The 20,978-nt window shown below is 51.4% G+C and overlaps 9 protein-coding genes across 9 annotated transcripts; 5 read left to right on the top strand and 4 right to left on the bottom strand. All coding sequences in view use genetic code 12, as the record gives it.

Annotated features, from left to right (window-relative positions):
• Positions 1-2,303: 2,303 nt before the first annotated feature.
• DIURU_003782 (uncharacterized protein) lies at positions 2,304-3,419 on the top strand (the record flags this gene model as incomplete). The annotated part of the gene is made up of 1 exon (XM_034156582.1): positions 2,304-3,419. The coding sequence occupies one exon, from the start codon at positions 2,304-2,306 to the stop codon at positions 3,417-3,419; it is 1,116 nt and encodes a 371-aa protein (XP_034011359.1).
• Positions 3,420-4,205: 786 nt separating this feature from the next.
• GYP5 (Gyp5p) lies at positions 4,206-6,218 on the top strand (the record flags this gene model as incomplete). Its single annotated transcript, XM_034156581.1, has 1 exon — positions 4,206-6,218. One exon carries the CDS (start codon positions 4,206-4,208, stop codon positions 6,216-6,218), a length of 2,013 nt encoding a protein of 670 aa, XP_034011358.1.
• Positions 6,219-6,703: 485 nt separating this feature from the next.
• Positions 6,704-8,617, top strand: DIURU_003780 (methylenetetrahydrofolate reductase (NAD(P)H); the record flags this gene model as incomplete). The annotated part of the gene is made up of 1 exon (XM_034156580.1): positions 6,704-8,617. One exon carries the CDS (start codon positions 6,704-6,706, stop codon positions 8,615-8,617), a length of 1,914 nt encoding a protein of 637 aa, XP_034011357.1.
• Positions 8,618-8,773: 156 nt separating this feature from the next.
• Positions 8,774-9,427, bottom strand: NCE4 (Nce4p; the record flags this gene model as incomplete). Its single annotated transcript, XM_034156578.1, has 1 exon — positions 8,774-9,427. The coding sequence occupies one exon, from the start codon at positions 9,425-9,427 to the stop codon at positions 8,774-8,776; it is 654 nt and encodes a 217-aa protein (XP_034011356.1).
• A 1,353-nt stretch (positions 9,428-10,780) lies between these two features.
• Positions 10,781-11,470, bottom strand: VPS22 (ESCRT-II subunit protein; the record flags this gene model as incomplete). The annotated part of the gene is made up of 1 exon (XM_034156577.1): positions 10,781-11,470. The coding sequence occupies one exon, from the start codon at positions 11,468-11,470 to the stop codon at positions 10,781-10,783; it is 690 nt and encodes a 229-aa protein (XP_034011355.1).
• A 562-nt stretch (positions 11,471-12,032) lies between these two features.
• On the top strand, positions 12,033-13,982 carry DIURU_003777 (uncharacterized protein; the record flags this gene model as incomplete). The annotated part of the gene is made up of 1 exon (XM_034156576.1): positions 12,033-13,982. The coding sequence occupies one exon, from the start codon at positions 12,033-12,035 to the stop codon at positions 13,980-13,982; it is 1,950 nt and encodes a 649-aa protein (XP_034011354.1).
• Positions 13,983-14,038: 56 nt separating this feature from the next.
• Positions 14,039-14,440, bottom strand: CTF8 (Ctf8p; the record flags this gene model as incomplete). Its single annotated transcript, XM_034156575.1, has 1 exon — positions 14,039-14,440. The coding sequence occupies one exon, from the start codon at positions 14,438-14,440 to the stop codon at positions 14,039-14,041; it is 402 nt and encodes a 133-aa protein (XP_034011353.1).
• A 795-nt stretch (positions 14,441-15,235) lies between these two features.
• DIURU_003775 (DUF3112 domain-containing protein) lies at positions 15,236-16,945 on the top strand (the record flags this gene model as incomplete). The annotated part of the gene is made up of 1 exon (XM_034156574.1): positions 15,236-16,945. The coding sequence occupies one exon, from the start codon at positions 15,236-15,238 to the stop codon at positions 16,943-16,945; it is 1,710 nt and encodes a 569-aa protein (XP_034011352.1).
• Positions 16,946-19,937: 2,992 nt separating this feature from the next.
• DIURU_003774 (uncharacterized protein) lies at positions 19,938-20,978 on the bottom strand (the record flags this gene model as incomplete). Its single annotated transcript, XM_034156573.1, has 1 exon — positions 19,938-20,978. A coding segment is annotated over one exon (1,041 nt), but the record flags the coding sequence as incomplete, so codon positions are not given.

The following is a 20,978-nucleotide window of genomic DNA, read 5'->3' as shown; positions in this document are numbered from 1 at the left end:
CCCCCCCCCCCCCCCCCGCTTTCAACCTCTTGTTCAGTACTCTCTACTGCGTACTCTCTACCGCAAGTGAATATACCATAAATGCACGATAATGACAACCACGACTAAATTGGATTTCCCGTAAATAGGACGACTATCATAACCACGATAAATTGATAACATATCGAGTATACTAACAATAATAAACCATTATACGATAATTGACCAAAACTTGCCCCAGATCACCAGTTAACCTCCCATCTACAGATTTGACCCTGACATCACGAATCCGTACTTTCAGTGAGTACCCCCTAAATCCTGAATACTTTAATTCTACTTTAAGTTTAACTTTAAGTGAGAGTTTCAGTGATATCATGGTAGTCATGATTCCGACGAATAAGCCCATCACAATTGAGTTCATGACGTCAGAAATGCCTTAAGTTTAGCTTCTGGGAGGGGAAGAGTGAGGGGAAGAGGGCAGGCACCAGCATGGGGCCATCGCCCAGGCCGGAAAAATTACGGAAAAACCCCTCAACCTGTCTCACGGCACGCTGACGTGTATGCGGAACCGGGGAAATTAGGCGCCACAGGCAACTCCGAAGCGCCGATCACGTCCTAACCCCGCCCCACTGGAAAGGGGGGCTAACCCGCCGTCGCCGCCGTGGCCGCTTTGCGTCCTAAAAAATAGACTTTCACTTGCCGGTCGCCGGTGTCCCCGTGAACGCCGTAACCGCCACAAACGACTTTTGAGTAGTGACGCACTTTCCGTTGGCCGTTATCGGACGATGCGGTGAGTGCCTGTCATCGCGCCATCTAACAGTCACAGCCGTCTTAGCTAAGCAGGCCCCCGATCATGATCAGTGGATCATATCCTTTTCTTTTTGTCTTAGATGTTAGTGTGTGTTTGAGGCGATTACTTCAGCAGCGCGGCGGCTCGGATTAATTGCTCGACTTAAGCCACCACCAGCAATTACCTTGAGGGCGAGCTCCGAATTTTCCGGCGGCGTCGTGTTCCCTCAATTTGGCAATATTTCCAGGTGTTGGGTCCCTCTGGCAATTTTTTTTTTTTTTTTTTTTTCGCCAGTGAGGGGTAGTGCATCGGAGGTTAACCTGCGACAGATACACCCACTATTGGTAAACGGTCGCTCAACGCAGGCAGGCAGCAGGCAGCAGGCAGCAGCACAGGCAAGTATCCCTCGCGATCGCTGCACACCCATTGGCCAACGCAGAGTTTAATCAGCAGCCACGTCGCTGTCTCCACCAGGCTTATTATTATCTTGGGCCTAATCGCCCAATCGAGGATGGCCAAACGGCGATTCGCCGTATCAGATTTGTCTTAGAGATTAGCCTTAGAGAATAGCCTTATGAGATTGGCCAGCAAGTGATTGGTGGCAGCAGCACCTGAGGGCCCGCCTGGTCCGGTTGGGATAGCCGCTACGCTAAGCAATACTTGGCACACCCCGGAAGTGCAAGTGGTGCAAGTGGGTGGCCATCTTGGTTGTCATTGCAAGTGGTAATATTAGTAATACCCCCGGGCGGGCCAAAGCCCCAACTACGGGGCGAACGCAGAAAAAAGGAACACAAACAATAGCGATCCTCGCCGACGTCATCAAATAATAGCAAAGCAAGATTACGACCGCCGGCGAGGTCAATCTCGCCCGCTGACTAACTCCGGAGACGAAAGAGGCTCCACCAGGAAGCACGCCAGCGTATCTCCACCTCCAAACAACATTTTAGTCCGAGCCTCGATCTGATAACCGAGCCCGAGAGAGATTCACTCACAACGAGAAGAGATACGTTAAAGAGAATAGTGTTTGACGCCGTCATTTAAATGGGGTCACTAAACGAAGCCACAGCTTCACCGACAGTGCTTTTTTTGGCCTGCCGACACAAACTTGGTGCCGAAAGCTCCAAATTGCTCTAGTTACTTTGACGATTAAGGCACGAGGCAAGAGTGGTTATGTTTTCGTGGCACCTTTTTCAGTGGCATCACCCCTGCACCGCGGCGCCTCTGAAAACCCGTCGGAGCTTGGCATCGCAAGCAAAGTGTACTCCGCTGGCCGTTTGCTATACAAAAAAAAGAATGAGTTTGTTTTGGGTTAGCGAACCTCCGATTGTATCCGTCTCCGTGCACTTAATTTGAATAGTTGGAGAAATTGAGTGATCGGTCACGTGATCAATCATGTGACGTTTTAATCACGTGACTGGTCTCGTGACGTATCACGTGATCAATTTTGATCGGCAGTGCGGTGTCATACATTCTTCCCCTTAGTATCTTGATCTAAGGCTACCACCCGGTGTTTCCTGAAACTGTCTACGCCAGGATGACCTCGTTTCGAGGGATCGTGCACGCGTGGAATGCCGCCTCCCAGCGGGTGGCGCACCACTTCCGCGGCCTCGCCCGCCCCAGCTGTCGCGCGCCCGTCTTGGTGGCGCCGGTGGCGGTGGCAAACGCTGGCGCCGCCACCACCAGGCCCGCCATCGCCACGCCGTGGCTCCAGGCGACGCGCCAGTTCACTACCTATTCACCGTTCAACTCCAATCCACGCACCCACTACCAGCTGTTCCGGTTTAAGACCAAGTTCTTCCACCACTACTTCCGCACCCGGGCGGCGCTGCCGATCTTGCGGGGGGCCCAATGGCACCTGTTTGTGTTCCACAACTTCAGCCAGGCGTACCTGAACACCTACCGGCTCCGCCTCCACACGCTGTCGCTTAACTTCACCACCAAGACGTTTTTCAACCGTATTCGGCGCCTGTTTGGGGTGGCGCCGCTGGCGCTGTACGCGGGGCAAAAAGTGTTTGTGCCCCAGCCGACAGTGCTGGTGGCGATCCGGTTGAACCGCGAGTTGACCCCCGCCAACCACCGCATCACCCTCAGCTTAGCCAAACGCGAGCTGGAGGCGAAGGTCGTCAGCGGGTGCTACTTGGAATTTCGCCTCGACTGCAAGGTCGCCATCCCGCGCGAACTGTTGTACACCGAGGACACTCAGCTGGAGATCAAGCGGCTGCTCGACATCCAGCGGCGCCGGTTGGCGTTGATCGAGGACAGCCTCGACAAGCTCGCCGACATCGGGCAGTTGCCGATCACGTGTGACGACCAAGTGATCCGGTTCTACTTCGCCAACTGTGACCGGGCGCGCCTCGAGGCGCTCTTGCTCGAGCGCGAGATTGCCGCCGGAGTGATCGTCGAGGACTACGACGCGGCGGCGCTGGCCCTGGCGGCGGCAACGCAGGCGGCGGAACCGGTGTCGGAGTGGGACGTGTTGTCGCTGAGCGGCTACTTGACGCTGGCGTCGTCGGCGTCGCTGCTGGCCGACACCGCCGCCGTCCTCTCCGACGACAGCCACCTCGCCACCGCCCTCGTCACCCCTGACTTTGCCGCGGCGCCACCAGCTGCCGACACCGTCGAGATCAGCCATGACTTCCACTGGGTGTAAGCGAGCGTGCGGGATATAATCCGGTAATGATACATCACACACGTATGACTGGACATTTAACCTCTTTGTATTGCTTTCTCATGCGTCCTGCTAGGCACGATCCTCTGGCCCTCTTCCTCTAAACGCCGACCACTATCACCTTCCCGCCGCTTGCCGACAATACGTCGCAACCGGTGCTTTTTACTGGCGCCATTGTCTCGCTCGGCGGCGCGATCGCGGGTCACTAGTTACCTCCGATATTATCAGACATTAACCACGCAACCCCGGCCCCAAAATCGGGAGAAGCCGGCTGTCATCCACAAACGCTTAAGCGGCAAATTAGGGGGGCAGGTACCCGCCACTAGCCACCGGGAGGGGGGCTAGGCTCGGCGCCCGGGATTAAGGCGTTGGCGCCGGTTATGTCCGTGGCCTTGGCGCCGCCTACCAACCGATCCCGATGGCAACCAGACACTTTTCTCTCTCGTCATCATCGTGCACCAAGCGCCAAACCATGAGGGCAGGTGGACCCTGTCACATAATACTTCTATCTCCGGTTGCCTCCGCCCACCTCTGCCTTGCTCTGCTTTGCTCTGCTTCCTATTTCGACCGTTCCATGAAGTTACACCCGTGCAGCAAAAATCTCACTCACAAAACCGAGTTCTCGAAGTACACCCGTGCTGCAAATGCTCGCACCGTCTAAATGCTCGCACTGCCGAAATCTCGCTGGGGTCACATTGCCGGATTTGGTGCGTGTCGCATACACTGTTTGTTTGATCCCTCACCACCCCTCACCCTGAGACACCCGCCATGAGTGACCCGCAAGGCAGTGGCGACGACCTCGACTTCGACACGCGGCCGTTGCTGACATCATCAGCTAAGGCAGCAGACGACGTTGGCGAGCTTGAAAACGTCGACCTCAACGACGACGGCGGCGACGGCGACAGCGCCCTCGACCAGTCGCTTGCCCGCGACGCCGCCCAGATGGCGCTCGAGGGGAAGCGGGAACCGGAACCGGAAAAGCACTTGGACGACCTGTTTGAGGACGCTCTGGAGGCACCCTTACGCATTGGTGGCACCGCTGGTCCGAAACTCCCTCCGAGACACATCATCGACGACTGCATCCGTCTCGACGAGCTCGTGGCGGCGGACACGCTGAAGCTCGAGGAGACGGCCCACTCCTACAACAAGCAGACGCAGAACTACTTTTTGCAGGCGAAATACAACCAGTTGAACCGCAACTTCGCCCTGAAGGATGCCAAGCAGCAGGAGCAGATCAATCTGGGGACGGAGAACATCAAGAAGACCTTCGACAACATCAAGCAGACGGTGGGGGGTTTTTCGGAGATGTTCGAGTACAAGATCGACTGGGACTTCTGGACGCGGATCGTCAACAACTACGAGGAGGTGATTCTCAACGAGCTGGACGAGTTGAACACCCTCATCATGCTGGGGATCCCGCGCGAGTTTCGGGGGATTATCTGGCAGTTGGTGGCCAAATCGAAGAACTTCCAGATGGAAGAGTTCTACTTGCAGGTGAAGCTGGAGCCGTCGATCCACGAGAAGCTGATCAAGCGAGACTTGACCCGCACCTCGTTCTTCACCAACGTCGAGCAGGTGAACAAGGCCGACGAGTTGTACAACGTCATCAAGGCGTACCTGTTGTTCGACCCCGACGTCGGCTACACCCAGGGGATGATCTTTATTACCGTGCCCTTAATCATGAACATGAGCGAGGCCGAGTGTTTCTGTCTCTTAGTGACGTTAATGAAGGAATACAACGTCCGCGACATGTTCTGTCCCGAGATGAAAGGATTACACTTGATGCTCTACGAGTTCGACCGCCTCCTCGAAGTGTACTCGCCCATATTGTATAACCATCTCGCCAAACAGGGGATCAAGCTGTCGATGTACGCCCTGCAGTGGTTCCTCACTTTCTTCGCCTACAAGTTCCCCTTGGACATGGTGTTGCGGATCTACGATATCATCATCACCCAGGGTATCGAGCTGGTGCTTAAACTTGCGGTGAACTTGATGATTAAGAACGAGTCGCAATTGTTACAGCTTAAGTTCGACAAGTTATTGGAATACTTAAAAGATAAGATGTTCAATGTCTACGTCCACGACGAGTTCACTCGTCTCGAAGCACCGGATGCACCGCTGCTGAAACGGTCGCTGACCATCTCCAAACGGTTCTCGTTACTTGCGGGAGCTAAACGAGCGTCAGACTTCAACTCGGGGCTGGCCAACCACCCGTACTACAAGCTCGACGCCATGGTCCACGACGCGTTGCAAATCAACGTCGACCCCGTCGAACTCACCAAGTACGAAGGCGAGTTCGAACGGATATACTCCACCGAAGAGGCTAAGGCCGGCGACATTGAGAAGTTGCGGGTGGAAAACGGCAAATTGCGCCACATCATCAAGGAGCTCGAGACTGAGTATGCCAACTTTAACCGCGACCATGTGGACACGGTACAGAACATGGTCGACACCAAAGTGATGTTACCCGAAGTGCGTAACGATATTGAGGAATTGGAACTTCAAATTGAGAAGATGGAGGCCGACATTGCTGAGATTGAGCTGAAGACGGGCCACCATGCTGATAGTGGTACGCTGGAGGAACCGCGGACCCCAGAACAAGAAGACCTCCCTGAAGCGCTTCAGAATGATATCGCTGAGTTATTAGTGATCAACGCCGAGGAGACGGAACGGTTCGCTGAGCTAGATGACGAATTGGCCCGGCTCGTCGCCGAAGACCAGGCGTTGACCCGCGAACTCAAACAGAATCTGCGCAAACTGTGGTTCAGTTTCGCCAAGTAATGACCCCCTCTATCTTAATGGCACCGTCGTATATAGCACCCCGAGTTTAGTAACACAACCATATCATGCAATTTACCATTCATCTAAGACAAGATAAACTTTCAATTTCAATGGGTCTATGTCTTCATCAAATGTAGAATCATTAATTGATGGTAACTTCTTTATTCATGCAACAGCGAGTTAGATCGACTTCTGTGCATTCTGCGTTAGAAGACTTAGCTTCTGCTAAAGTGAGCATACACTGCGTAATGCACAGGTTCATACAAGTCTGAAGCCATAAGAAATCAAAAACTAGACAGTTTCTTCCTTTAATGATAAAAATTATACATTTATGCCATCCATTTGATTGACCCCGACGCAAATCACCGCAGTCAATATTCGCTCTCATCGCATGTCCCACTGACACACCTGCACACAAACCACGCGCACCCCGAGTCCTGAGTCAACGACGAATATTACTCCAAGATCCCAAAATCTCCACAGCGATGGCGAAGCTCACCGAGAAGATCGCCCAGCTCCGGCCGGACCAGCGGTTCGTGTCGTTCGAGTTCTTCCCGCCCAAAACCGACGGCGGGTTCCGCAACCTCATCGCCCGGTTGACCCGGATGCTGGCGCTCAATCCGTTATTCGTCACCGTCACTTGGGGCGCCGGCGGGCTGACACTGGAGAAATCGTTGGACCTCGCCGCCACCTGCCAGCGAGAATTGGGCCTTACCACAGTGCTCCATTTGACCTGCACCAACACCAATCGCCAGATCATCGACACCGCCCTTGCCCGAGCCAAAGAGGCGGGGATCCGCAACGTCCTTGCCCTTCGTGGTGACCCTCCGCGCGCCGAGGAGTACTGGACCCCCGACTGCGACTTCCACAACGCCGTTGATTTGGTGCGTTATATTAAGGCCAATTATGGCGACTACTTCTGTGTTGGTGTTGCTGGCTACCCTGAAGGTCATGTTGACGGCTCCGATAACGCCGGCCAGGACCCGAGAAAGGATATGCCATACTTAGTGGAAAAAGTCAAGGCAGGCGCTGATTTCATCATCACTCAATTGTTCTACGACGTCGATAAGTTCTTGGCCTACGAACAGTTGCTCCAGCTGTACCCTGAGCTTAAGGACGTGGTGCTCATCCCGGGGCTTATGCCGGTGACCACCTACAAAGTGTTTCAGCGAGCGGCTAAGCTCTCCCACGCCAAGATCCCCGCCGCCATCGAGCAACGGGTGTCGGCCCACCAGTCCAACGACGACACCGTCAAGCAGATCGGGGTCGACGTCATCACCGATATCATCGCCGCCATCGACGCCAAGACCAACGGCAGGATCAGAGGCTACCACTTCTACTGTCTCAATCTCGAGAAGGCCACGGCGCTGATCATCGCTAACTCCCAGGTGTTGCTGCTGGTGATCGACGAGCCCACGCACATCAACCACGACGAGGCGATCGCCCTGGACGACAGCGACGTCGAGGCGCCGCCCAAAGGCGCCAACGGGGCTCGGCGGCGGTCATCCTTGGTTAACGCTAACGAGCTCGCCAAGGACGATGCGCAGCGAGCACTTGTGAACAAAGCCCTCCTCAAAGATAAACGGGTGCTCCGCGAGATCTCGGCTGGTAAAGGGGCCTTAGGTAAAGACGCTATTTGGGATGACTTCCCCAACGGGCGGTTTGGTGACTCCAACTCTCCCGCCTACGGTGAGATCGACGGTTACGGTCCTTCGCTCAAAATTAGCACCCCTAACGAAGCCACCGTGCTTTGGGGCACTCCCGAACTGACCCTCGACATCACCCGCGTGTTCACCGCCTATCTCTCGGGCCTGATCCCGTTGCTCCCGTGGGCCGACCAGGCGTTGCTGCCCGAAACCGCGTTGATTCAAGAGGAATTGCTCGAGTTAAACTGCAAAGGGTGGTTCTCCCTCGCCCTGCAGCCGGCGGTGAACGCCTGTCGTCTGAACGATAAGATCTTGGGATGGGGTCCTCCCGGTGGGGTGCTCTACCAGAAGGCGTTTGTCGAGTTGTTCGTCCCCAAAAAGGACTGGCGCGAGGTGATTTTGCCCCGCATCACCGAGGACGTCGACGCCCAGACAATCACTTACTACTTGGGCGACTCGCTGGGTAAGATCGAGTCGAACTTGCCCCGCCAGGCGGAGTCAAAAACGGCCATCACCTGGGGGGTGTTCCCGTCGCGGGAGGTGGTCCAGCCGACGATGGTCGACTACGAATCGTTCAAGGCGTGGAACGAAGAGGCCTTCCACTTGTGGGTGGAGTGGGCCCGCTGCTACAAGGTCAACCTGAAGCTGTACCAGCTCCTCAACTCGATCCACCGCGACTACTACTTGGTGAGTCTCGTCCACCACGACTACCCTGAAGAACATGCGCTTTGGGATACCCTTCTTCAGGAATGACTATCTCCGAGGCTCTGAGCGGGACCCAATGGATATCACATTACTATTAGCATCACTACTACCGCCATTGCTCGCTGTCCGCCTCCACTCTTCGCGTACTATGTACAACCAACACAAACACACAAACACAGCCCCTGTATCAAAACAATGTAGTCGTCAGCTGGATGACATCCCCAATCGGTGTTCAAGCACCGAAATGTAGCGGTCAGCCACGGGGCCCATGTCTTTATCGGGACCAAGATAAGTACACTTAGTCTTCTCAAGCTGGAGCACGCCAAACTCAATGAGTGTAGTCGCTTTGACCACAATTCGACTGCCTAAAGGTATCGGTACCATCAGCGACGGTCCACTGGCACCAGCTCTGATTTTGAGCCAGTCTATCAGCTGGTAGCGGTCGTAGGCAAAACACGCGTGGCCCTGGCGGTCCTGTAAAGTAAGCTTCCACTGTCGTCTCGTGGGAATCTCTGGTTGTTCGTCTTCAGTGACGTTCACATGGTCAACAATCGGTCGCAGAGCAGCGGCGCCAAGTCGGTCAACGGGGGCGTGGTTGGGCTGGTTAATCTGTCGCCACTGGTATAATTGAGTCAACGACAGCGTCAGAATGTCCTCGATGAACATCACGTGGAACTCAACATCGCTGGCGAGTTGGGCTTCGGCCTTGGTGGCATACGCCTGAGGGTCATACGACATACACGCGTACGCGTTTGCAAGAGAAAGTGAGAATTGGTAAAAGACGATGAAGGACCTTTCTATGTCTGAAAACACCCTCATCACTGCTTTCAAAAGTACATAGTAAGATGATGTCATCATTTGGAGTGTGAAAATGGTAGAGATGTTGATGTGGTATCACTCAGACTTCATCAACATATTGCATTTTGTCAAATTCCTGACAATTTGATTTGTAAATTAGCCGAACTACATTCTTGGACTTCACCTCTGGATTTAGTGTCAAAACGGCATCAAAGCGTCGTAGGAAGAGCTTGTATTTCGACAACTATTGATATGGTACACCAGTGTGATTTACACGATGACGTCATGAGGTGCATAGCTTTTGAGGACCTTCCATAGACCTTTAGAAAAAAATTTTGTCAAAAAATCAAAACTTCAACAATTAAACCATGTTGTTCGTTCAGTTGCTAGAAACACTACTAGCATGTTAAACTGTATTTATTCCTGAAATTAGTTTCATGGTAAGGACACGACCATTTTGTCATTTTGTGTCCGACACGACATCAACGCTAAATTGATGCACGTAAACAGATAGGTAGATCTACATTGAGTCAAATTATAAACACAAAAAGATCCGAAAATGGCATAGTGCGATAACGATATTACCAGATCGTTACATCCACGTTTTTTGAGATTGCTCTTCAGTAACCTAGCTATAACTTCTTTAGCATATGCAGCCGTTAATTCCAGTGTGAAGTATCACATCATTCAAATTACACTACTGTAATTACACTTGCGCAGCACATATCTTTCAATCCAGTGAAGATTGATGGGTATTGTGCTAACAAAAGTTTCTCCTAAAACTGTAGAGAATCACATATATCAGTACCAACAAATGGCACGAGGTTTAGAAACCCAAGTTCGGTGATCTCTGAAAAATAGACCCCCTCGTGGCAATTTTTTGAGTATCCCAAATATCTCACGATCCAGAAGTGCAAATATGGTCGAACGACCACGCAAACTGATCTACAAGACCCTATGAATATTATTAGCACATGTATGAAACTATAGAAGATGATCTGATTTTTCTCGAACAAGAAGTGGCGATATTAGGGCTGTCATGACGGTAAATATCCAAAACTTTAGTGAATTTCAGCTGAAATTGGCTCAAATCGAGTTCAACACGTCCTAAAGATGACCAGATCCAATAGATGTATACTGTTTTTCAGGCTCTTGTTCGTCTATATGGCTATGTAGATTTCGTCCTCAGCAAACTACAGGATAAAGTCACAATCATCGTAGATTTAAAATAAAACTCAGAGCACGACCCTTGGAATCGGTATATGTGTTCTGGTTTCAACAGATGTGCTTCATTCCTTGCGTTCCCTTTGTTTGTTCAGCAGCTAAAGTAATCCCCGATCAAAGGTAGTTCGAAGAAAAGTATGGCTTCTGAGCTTCTCAATAGTCTCACGTTGCATTCCATCACCTGGGAGTCTACCCTAGGTTTGTGGGCACCCAGAACAACAATTCCGTAGAGTTTGGCGGCCCGTTATCGATCCATAGAAGCGCCTGCAGAATCATCTCGTCCACCACTCGCCGACACCGCTCGCCATCCCACCCGTAGTTGTCCCGCAACAACCGGTAGGTGACGTAGCCGCCCATGAACTGGCATAGCTCCAACAACTTGTGCTGGTCGCTCAGCATGTCGTCGGTGGCACTGGAGTATTTGAGCCATCGCTGAGAGTTGATGGTGATGAGCGAGTACCCGGGGCCTAGCTTCTGGAGAGCATCGACAGCTTTCACCACCTCTGCTTCCGTTACTGTAAGGCCAATATCAGCGTCCAGAAGCTGTGTAGCAAGGTCAGACACCGCAATAAGCCCGCCATTGATGTGGATCGTTTGTTGGCAGAATTCCATCACCCGGACCGCTACCGCCAGGGGTTCTTGCGACGATGACGACAGACGTCGTAGCAGCATAAGCTTCAACGGATCTAGGCCTGCCAGAACGCACATCTGGGTGAATTTGGCGGTGAACTCGGGGCTGGCGGCGATATCACTGGCATGCTCGCTGGCGAAATTGACGAGAGCCTGGCGAAGCACTTCAAGCTGGGTGTCAAGATGTTGTTGGTGCTTTTGCACGAGCGACTTCCCCACCCGGGAATAGGCGGCTCGGTCAAAAGACATGGACAGTTAGTGATCGTCCTTGGTTGGCGGCAATCGCACTCAACTGCAGCACTGATGTTTGGCCACGACCCACAGAGCGGTAAGACTTTCAGCAAAATATTGACAATACAATTGAATTTGAAGACTATTATTGTAAACAGAGGAGATAATTGCCCGGGGTATGCCCTACTCGGGGTTTGAATCGTGGTGGGTGCCCCGCTTTGCTATTTTCGGGCCGAGCTTCGTGGTAGCCGTTTGGTGCGGTGGTAGCCACACCCCGGAGTTGTTCGCGGTTATTATTGCCATGTGAAAGCCATTAAGGAATATGCCTGTGATATGAATATAGCACCTACAAAGAAGTCTATTACTTTTCAAAACCAGAAGCAACACAGAAAAAGAACTCTAACAACAATGATTATTGACAATTTCACTTTCCTCTTCCATATTTTTGAGACCCGAGGTTCTGGCCGTTAGCGTCTAGCCATCCGAGCCGATATACAGGTCCCCGCTCCACCACCCCACACCCCACGATCCAAAAGAAAAAAGATATTACTCGCCTCTGCGACCCACCACACGGACCCAAATGAAGTTTGAAGAGTATCAAGCGCCCCGGGAGATCGAGGTGACCATCGGCCCCGGGATCCTGGCCACGGTGGCGGTGCCTCACGCCGTCGACACCGACGACTACCACGCCATGGGCTACGCGCCGCCCACGCTGAAGATGGCGCTCATCCTCCACGGCCAGGGCGGCCACCGCGACTACTGCTACCAGAAACGGCTTGCCCACGCCTTGGCCAAGGAGTTGGGTGTCTACTCGTTGCGGATCGACTTCCGCGGGTGTGGCAACTCCGCCGATAACGCCAACGACAAGGTGGGGCGGGTCATCTCCCAGGACGTCGCCGACATCCAGGCCTGCGCGGAGTGGATTGTCGACAGCAGCAAGCACGGCTTGGGTGTCGAGTTTACGCTTTCTCTGATCATTGCCCATTCTAGAGGGGCAGTGGCGATGTTCTTGTGGGCGATTGAGCAGAACCAGATCGCTAAGCTGGAAGACCCGTCCAAGGCGATCATCGTCCCCAATTTGGTTAATTGTTCGCTGAGATTCCGCCTGTGGACGGTTATCGACCGCTACCCCATCCTCTCCCCTGAATTTGATTCGTTGCCTCAACGGTGCTTGCGCCACGGTAAGTTGACCGATGTACCCATTCCTCGCCAGGAACTTCTTGAGTTGGCTAAACCCGATATGACTCGAGTCAAAGAGCTCCCCTTGGACTGGTCGACGCTTTGCATTTACGGGCTAGAGGATACCATCGTCCCCATTGAGGACTTTGCCTACTACACCAACTACTTAAACCGCGGCTACTACTCAAACAAGCTTGAAATTATCCCTCGCGCCGACCACAACTTCTTCGGTACCGTCGCCATCGAATCGGAGTCCGATGCCGCCGAGTTTAACCCTGACGGCTACCCGTTGAACCGTCGTAAACTCGTCAACTACAACTACGAGGTCGTCGACCGCATCCTCCTGTGGTTACAGCCGCACCAGGAGCTCAAACGGTTTGTGGCGCTGCTGTACGACATTGGCCGTTTCCCTCGTTGGAAACAGGTGGAAGGAATTCTGAACTTCCGCGACCTCGGTGGGTGGAAAGTGGCCCATCCACGTTACCCCGAGGCCGACGGCAACTCCCACAGCTACTACGTGGTGCCCAACTTGGTGTTCCGGTGTGCGCTGATGACCACCGTCACCGATGCTGGGGTACAGGCAATCAAGCGGCTAGGGGTAGTTACCGTGTTTGATTTGCGGTCCCACGGTGAAGCTAAGGATGACGGCGTCCACGAGAAGCTCGCCGCCGCCGGCATCACCCGTATCCACTCGCCTGTGTTCACCGACGACGACTACTCGCCCGAGCTGATCGCCATGCGCTACCAGAACTTGATGACGCTGTGGAGCACCTACATCAACGTGTACGAGAAAGTGTTGGACGAGGGGTGGGGCGCCTACAAGACGATCTTCGAGTACATTCGCGACGACGGCCGCCCGTTCCTCTTCCACTGCACTGCCGGTAAGGACCGCACCGGTGTGCTTGCCATGCTTATCCTCTTGCTCTGTGGCGTCGACCACCACACCATTGCTCGCGAGTACGAGTTGACCACGGTGGGGCTTCAACCGGACCACGCCAAGATCAAGGCTAAGTTTGTCGACACTGTCGACAAGTTGAAGCTGAAGATGGGCGAAGCCGGCGACGCTCTCGAGGCCGCCATTGCTCAGGGACGCGCTAACTGGACGTTGGAAGAAGACGGGTTCAACAACTTGATCTCGCTGCGCTACGAGGCGATGTTGGACACCATCTCTATGTTTCACCAAAAATACGGCGGCGTCGTCAGCTACATGAGAGATAAGTTTGGCTTTAGCGAAGCCGATATCCGCCAGATCCACGCCCGGTTGGTGATCACCGACCCGCAGCAGGACGGCTTCACCACCGAGAACCACTTGAAGTGGACGGCGCGGTGCAACGAAAAGGCCAAGATCTGAGAGTAGCCGTATCTATAGAATTTGTGGTCATAGAATTAGGGGGTCATAAACGAACATTACATGATGGGGAGGGGCCGGTCGGTGAACGTGAGCTTGTGTTTCACCACATCAACCATCGATATCGAGTCGTCGACGCGTAGCACTCCTAGCGGTACTTTAAGCGGCACGATCTGCCCTTCTAGCCGCTGCAGCTGGCCAACATACATCGTCACCCGGTTGCCATTGAACTCGACACGACCGAACTTGACTGCGGTGTGGATATCGTCGATGGTGATGAAATTCTGCGCTGCTGGGTCTGACGGTGGGGGTGGTGCCAGGGGACCATTGAGAACCCCCTGGATATCGAGAAGCACTCTCCCTTGAGGAGTGGCGATTGTCGGTGGTTGGGTGGTGGTATCGATATCAGTAGCACTGTTGAGGGCTTGTTGAGCCCCCGTAGTGTCTACCACCGTCTTCATTCGGGGTTTGGTAAGTGTGGAGGGTAGTGTGTGTACCGATGTTGTATACGGTAGTGTGTATACGATGTATGTGGCCAGTGTGATGTTTTGGTAAGCGCGCGCATCACCTAAACAGGCAGTGATGGCCTAAATATATAGCTTACACTAAACAGTGCCTCATTGGGGAAAACTGTTTGATGCTCCTGGCGATGAATAAACAGGAGCAAAGGTAAACCCCTGCCACTAAGCCTCGGATTGACGAAAAACCACAAAACAAAACCGCCTAACATACCCGTAGCTCGCGCCATAGTCTCGGGAAAGGTTTAGATAACGAAATTGCCCCAACGATAGTTACGGGGACAACGCCAATTGTCATTCTCCATTGATTGCGGGCGTTTCATTCTTCCCCCAGACTCCCCCAGACTCGCTTCTGCCCCACTCTGCCATACGTAAACATTGCCAGTAGGAGCCACTGCGATCTGAGGCCGGTAACCGATACACCCACTGCGAGCCCCACTTAGAGGCTTTAACCTACAAACACAATGACGACGGGTGGCAACCATTTGCTTAACCGCCATTGTCAACGGCTCCATGTGAATTCCGTGGGCTAACGGGTGCTGCCGGTGACTTTCGAGGGGCACTTAGTCTTGCCCCACTTGGTGCAGGCGAGCCTTTGCCCAACTGCCTAATTAGGCAGGTTTGCGGCACCCACTATATCCAGTCAGAGGAAGCAGAGCACGGTTTATAATGCCTTCCGAGCCCGCTGTCCCGTGCAGAAAACCACCACCACCACCTACCCCAACGTCTGGCTGAACCATGACCCTTTCTCCCCCGTGGACGGGCGCATTAACGCTGTACCCAATATGGTCGCCCGACACCTACACTCCCACCCATGGCATCTTGCAATTGCTTCGCTACGCTAACAACATGCCCGCCGAGGGTACCGGTGCCTACTGGTTGAATAAGGCCGGGGTCAACTTGATGGGGCATATCCCTCCCTACATCATGGACTACGTCGTCTACTGGCAGTTGAACTTGTTCGGTGACTATCCCAACCACGTCGACGTGGCGCCGCTGATTGTGTTTATTGTGGTGTTCTCGGTGCTCTTGTTCTTCCACACCCTCATCTTCGCCATCAATTGCTCGCGAGCCCACTACTTCTGGATCTCGCTCGGGTGGATATTCTATTGTATTTTGAAGATTATCGGGTTTTCGTTGCGCATCAAGTGGCTGTCCAACATCGGGTTAACCCAAACGGGGATTGCCCTGGAGGTATTTTTAATCTTGCCCACCATCATCTTGGTATCGTTCAACTTGATTTTGGCCCAGAGACTCTTCACGTGGCGACACCCCGTGGGTGGTTCGAGACGTTTGTTCTGGAACACCATGATTGCCCTTTACGCGGTGGTGTTCGGTGTTATTGCTTGGACCATCGTCGCCCTGGCGGTGCCCTACCAGTACTACTTGAGTCTTAGTGCCTATAAGCTGTACCAGAAGGCAGTGCAGGCGTCGTCAATCTTGATCTTACTCTATACGTTCACGGCGTTGATTTTGATTGGGTTGCTGTACTTCTTCAAGCCCACGGCCAAGGATGAAAACTTATACACCTACCAGCCGTGGTGGATCGAGCTGTTTGGCCCCTTCTACTTCGTGAAGAAGGGGGCTAAGCACGAGGCGGAAGAGACGTTCATGAAGCGGGGCTCCAACCAGCGTCACGCCATCAGAGTCATCGCCGCTACTCACCACCACAACAACATGGTGGAGGGGTTGTCGAACTCCAGAGGTAGTTTGACCCATAATTGGTCCATCTGCATTGTCACTGCCACCACTATCTTGACATTCATCGGATCGTTGTTGCGGTGTATTGTTACCTTCCTCGACAGATACCAGAAGGACCAGACCAGTATCTCGAAGCGGGTGCCGATGTACATCACCTGGGGGGCGTTTGAAACCATTGTCAACATCCTCTTCATCGTCGGGCGTGTCGATCTCCGGTTCTACCGTCCTGACAGGCTTCCTAAGAAAGTTAGAGCCATCATCACCGCTGAGCAGTCGTTGGCAAACTCACGCGCCCAATCCCGAGCCCACTCGATGCGTTCGTCGTTTGACGACGAGTACGACACCTACGGCACCCACCCGAGACAGACGGGCTCCTTCGAGTTCACCGATCACTACGATGACAAGGACGAGGTCTACAGCGACGACTACTCGGCCGATTACGAACGGCGGGCCCGCTCACGTACTAACCTGCCCTACGACAGCTACAGCGAGGAGGAGTTCGACTTCGACGCTGACGACGATTACCCACACCACGGGCTGGTCCCTCTGTCGAAGAAACCGACGAGACGACCGCCGCCCCCTGAGGTCAACTTCGCCGACGACGTCCACAGTCTTGTCGACAGCGAACACGACGATCTACCCGAGCATGACTACGACCACCCTTACGCACGCACCCTCCGCCCGCCTTCGCGTAACGAGGACTTCCACTTCCCCCGCCGGCGGTCGCTGGACGAGTTCCAATTCTAATCTCCTTACTCTAGTGTCGTCCCGGTGGCGACCGCTGTAATAGTAATATCCAAAATATTGATAGACGTATATTATTTATCCCACATAAGTCTCGGAAAATCAGTAGCGGTTCGAAACGATCCAGTTTGGTCGAGTGTTCATACGTGAGCTGGAGAACCACCCAAACCGTCAGGCACATCTATGAGACAGCTCGTTGTTACCATGACTCGTCTGTCACAGATGGTTTCCGCTAGGGCATGTTTCGAGCGATCGTTTCGAGTGTTCATCATGTGTGCTCGATTCTTGCAGGTAACCCAACGTGGAGTTGGGAATCGCTTGATGGCATATCTAGTACAAAAACAAGTCGAGTGGTTAATCTCGAGGATTGCTAGTGCTTGATGGTACTTTCACACTCAGTCCGCTCACAACCACACCAACAGCATGAGTTCAGAAAACATACAAGCGTAAAGAGTGAATTTAACGTATGTCACAAACGAACAACGCCACGTAGTTTCGTTGAATCAAAGCTGAACTGGTAGAGTAAGACACTGTAGCTCAACACAATAAGTTTTGGCTCGAGTAANTTTTTTTTTTTTTTTCTGTTTTTGCCTTTCAGTTTTCACTTGAGATCCTGACTGTGCTTATATGCTATGTTTTCAACCGTGTACACAACTCATATGGTATCCAACTTTACCTTATGTGAACTACAAGATGTGAAAAGAATGTTCAAGAGCAGTAATCTCAATGGACTAAAAATACAGATATGATGTAAGCTGAACACTTACTCCAGCATTCATTTTAATTTCAAAATGACAATTCTGCTGACAATCTTCCAGTGGTATAATAACAGTAGTTGTGGAAGTTTGACAAGTGTAACTCAACCTGTTACAGATCTATCGGTTATATCCTGTATATAACATCCCGCGCCACTCGTCAACTTCTGCATACAAGGTACTCGTCGCTCGTCTAAAATTATTTCAAATTTTCTTTACAAGTTTTTATTCCAAAATTTTTTTTTGTCGGGAACATCTGCTGATGTCTATTACACATATATTTGAACCGTGAGAAACATAAATTTAGATTCAGAATTCACTCAACTTGTCTTATCAATGGTGAATGCTTGCCTTGAAAAAGTCCTCCTCTACATGCAGGATCCATTTGAGAACGCACATGAAAACCTGTCAGATACCTCAGTATTCGATTCAGCTCCCTGGGACTTTTGCAGCCAACAGTCTAGCGTATTGAAAGTATGATGGTAGTATCATTGCGATTTGCACCTGTAGCGCCATGATTATGTGTGCACTGCATCCATCTACCCGTCCTGCAGGTAATGCCATTGAAGTGTCACAGCTCCAACTTCGTCGTATCTGTCGTGAACTTGCCCATAAACACACCACCTATACTTCAGGTGCCAGCAATTGTTACAAAGCACACAGACAATTTCTATGGCTCCTCCTTAATTTTATTTTTTGACAAACTTGAAACTACTTCAAATAGAACGTCAGCCTGCCCAGATATTTATCTACCATACTTCTGGTGCCAAAGGATTTTATGGTGCTAATTAGAAATCTGTACCAGTTTTTCCTAATTTTATATCACACTTTGAAGTTTTTCTTAAGAAAATTCAGAAAAATCCCATTTGTTGTTGTAAATTCTATTTCAACTGTATAAATCACAGTAGTCTATTTTAAAAATTCCTAGAATGTCATATACGTGATGAAATACCGGACTGAAAATTCGTGAACCATATGCACATGCAATGCTTGTGTGCAGAACCTCGATCTTGAAAGCGTGATATTTGTGTCGGTATTGGTGCCAACACCCCCCTAATCTCTCCAGACCAAATAAATATGATCAATAATAACAGGAACGCTGATATAACTGAGCTAATCTCTCTGCAAGTTTGTGAGACAGCACACCTTCTTGTGTTCTGCATATTCATTGATGCACCTGCATATAGTTAATGACCATAGGCGAGGTATTAAACCTATCCTGTTACTTCTACAAACATCGCAGGTCAATTCCAATGTTCACTAGATGTAATTGGCTACGCCACAAACTCAAAGTCGTCCGAGAAATAATTTGCAAAAAAAAAAAAAGTTTTTTTTCCACCGTTATATTCACATAGAGACTCCAGTATTGACGTCAACTCTCCCAAAATCACATCAGATATACTTCCAGTGCCAACAAATGTTATGGAGCAAACGGGTATATTTTAGCAATTTTTCCTGATTTTATATCACACTTTTTAGATTTTCAACAAGAAATTCAAAGAGTTCCCACTTGCTGTCGTAATCGTTATTTGAATCGTATACATCATGGTGATGTTGTTCAAGTTCTCCTGAGATGTTTGATATGCTATGGAAGAACTTTATCAAAAAATGCACGTGCATGCAGAGACGGGTTTATATGCAGAGTTAAAATTTGCTATATTTATCAGTTCTGAGGAGTGCTGTCAATTTAAACAAAAGAACATATAAATTTTAATGATGCTGATAGATATGAGTTGGTGCTTTTTAGAACTCAGAACTCACATTTACGGGATATGAATCTTGTATTTCGCACCATACACTTGACTTTAACGAAGAGTTACACCTTTCGTATGCTACAAGCAACGTAAGTCGCTTCCAAAGCCCACTGAATACTACCGCTAGTGTAATGAACTGTGCCGTTACGGGCTGTATCCACCTAGGCCGGATTCGAGATCTGATTTGTAGTCGGTGTATAGATACTTGTATTGGCCTATAGCTAAGGTACTCCCATAATTGATGATCAACTCACTCAAACAAAATCGTACACTTCCTTAATGAAGTGATAGCCTAATTCGACAGTTCAGCTCCAAAATTGAGTCGCTGAAGAATAATCAAAGAAACCTCAATTCTCGCTCGCTTGGGCGTTGATGCCGAATACCAACAGATTAACTCGAAAGCATAAACGAGAAAGTTCATTTAGCTACTAACAAACCTCGATCGCAATACATTCATTGACTATAAACAAACCTCGCCCTTCTCGCTTAATTTTCAGCAACCTTGATTACCACCTTGCCCAGAGCCTCACCGGCAGCAAGCTTCTTCATTGCTAAGGGAGTTTCGTTGATGGGGAACACAGAGTCGACAAATACTTTGAGTTTCCCCTCGCTAAAAAGCGTCGACGCCAACTCCATCCAGGCGCGGTTGGAGATTACGGCGGCAAAGTGGTAGTTGAAGCCGTTGAAACCAAGCTTCAGTAAGATGGTACGAGTGATGGATTTAGTCATAGACCACAGCAACGACAATGCGTGGTCCAGGACGTAGGTGTAGTGGCGGTCGCCGACAATGGTGACGTAGTCGTTGCGAGCAGGGTCAACAATCGCACTCAAGTTGGCAAAAAGGTCATCGTTACCAGTACAGTCATAGATGTAGTTGAATTTGCCAAGCTTAGCTTCCTCAAGCACGGGATTCAACAATGATTTGTGGCCGTGGTAGTCGATTTGCTTAGTCGAACCCAATTGATGCACGAGGGCATTGGAACGAGGGCCGTTGGTTGTGATGATTTCAGCGGCACCGCGTTCACGAGCAAGCTGGATGATGTATCTCCCCACCGAGGTAGCACCACCAAGCACAAGCACTTTCGCCCCCAGTAAGTTGTGGCCGTCCATCATACAGTAGGCAGTGCCAAACACCAAGGGTACCCCGGCCGCTTGTTCCATTGACATTCCCAGGGGCACTTTCGCCACCGCAGAATCGAAGCCATTGGGCTTGATGGTGATGTATTCAGACACGGTACCGTTGCCAAAGGGGTGGTTGTACATGCCATACACCTTATCGCCGACTTTGAGTCCGCTAGTAGAGGCAGCTGAGGCGCCAATGGCTTCCACAGTACCCGCGTAGTCGCGACCCACGCCCTGCTTCAGGTTCAAAAACGACGTGACCCAGTACGCCAGGTTGTACAAGATGACATCGACGGGGTTGAGCGCGGCGTGGTCGACCTTGATGATGGCCTCGTCATCCTTGACGGGGGTCAACTCTTCAAAGGTGACGTGGAGCGGGTCCCGGTTAGTGGCGTAGGTGTAAGC

The sequence above is a fragment of the Diutina rugosa genome (assembly GCF_008704595.1).
Source record: "Diutina rugosa strain CBS 613 chromosome Unknown scaffold20_size193122, whole genome shotgun sequence".
Lineage (NCBI taxonomy): Eukaryota > Fungi > Ascomycota > Pichiomycetes > Serinales > Debaryomycetaceae > Diutina > Diutina rugosa.
The sequence above is the reverse complement of the archived record's forward strand: the minus strand, read 5'-3'. Positions and strand labels throughout refer to the sequence as shown.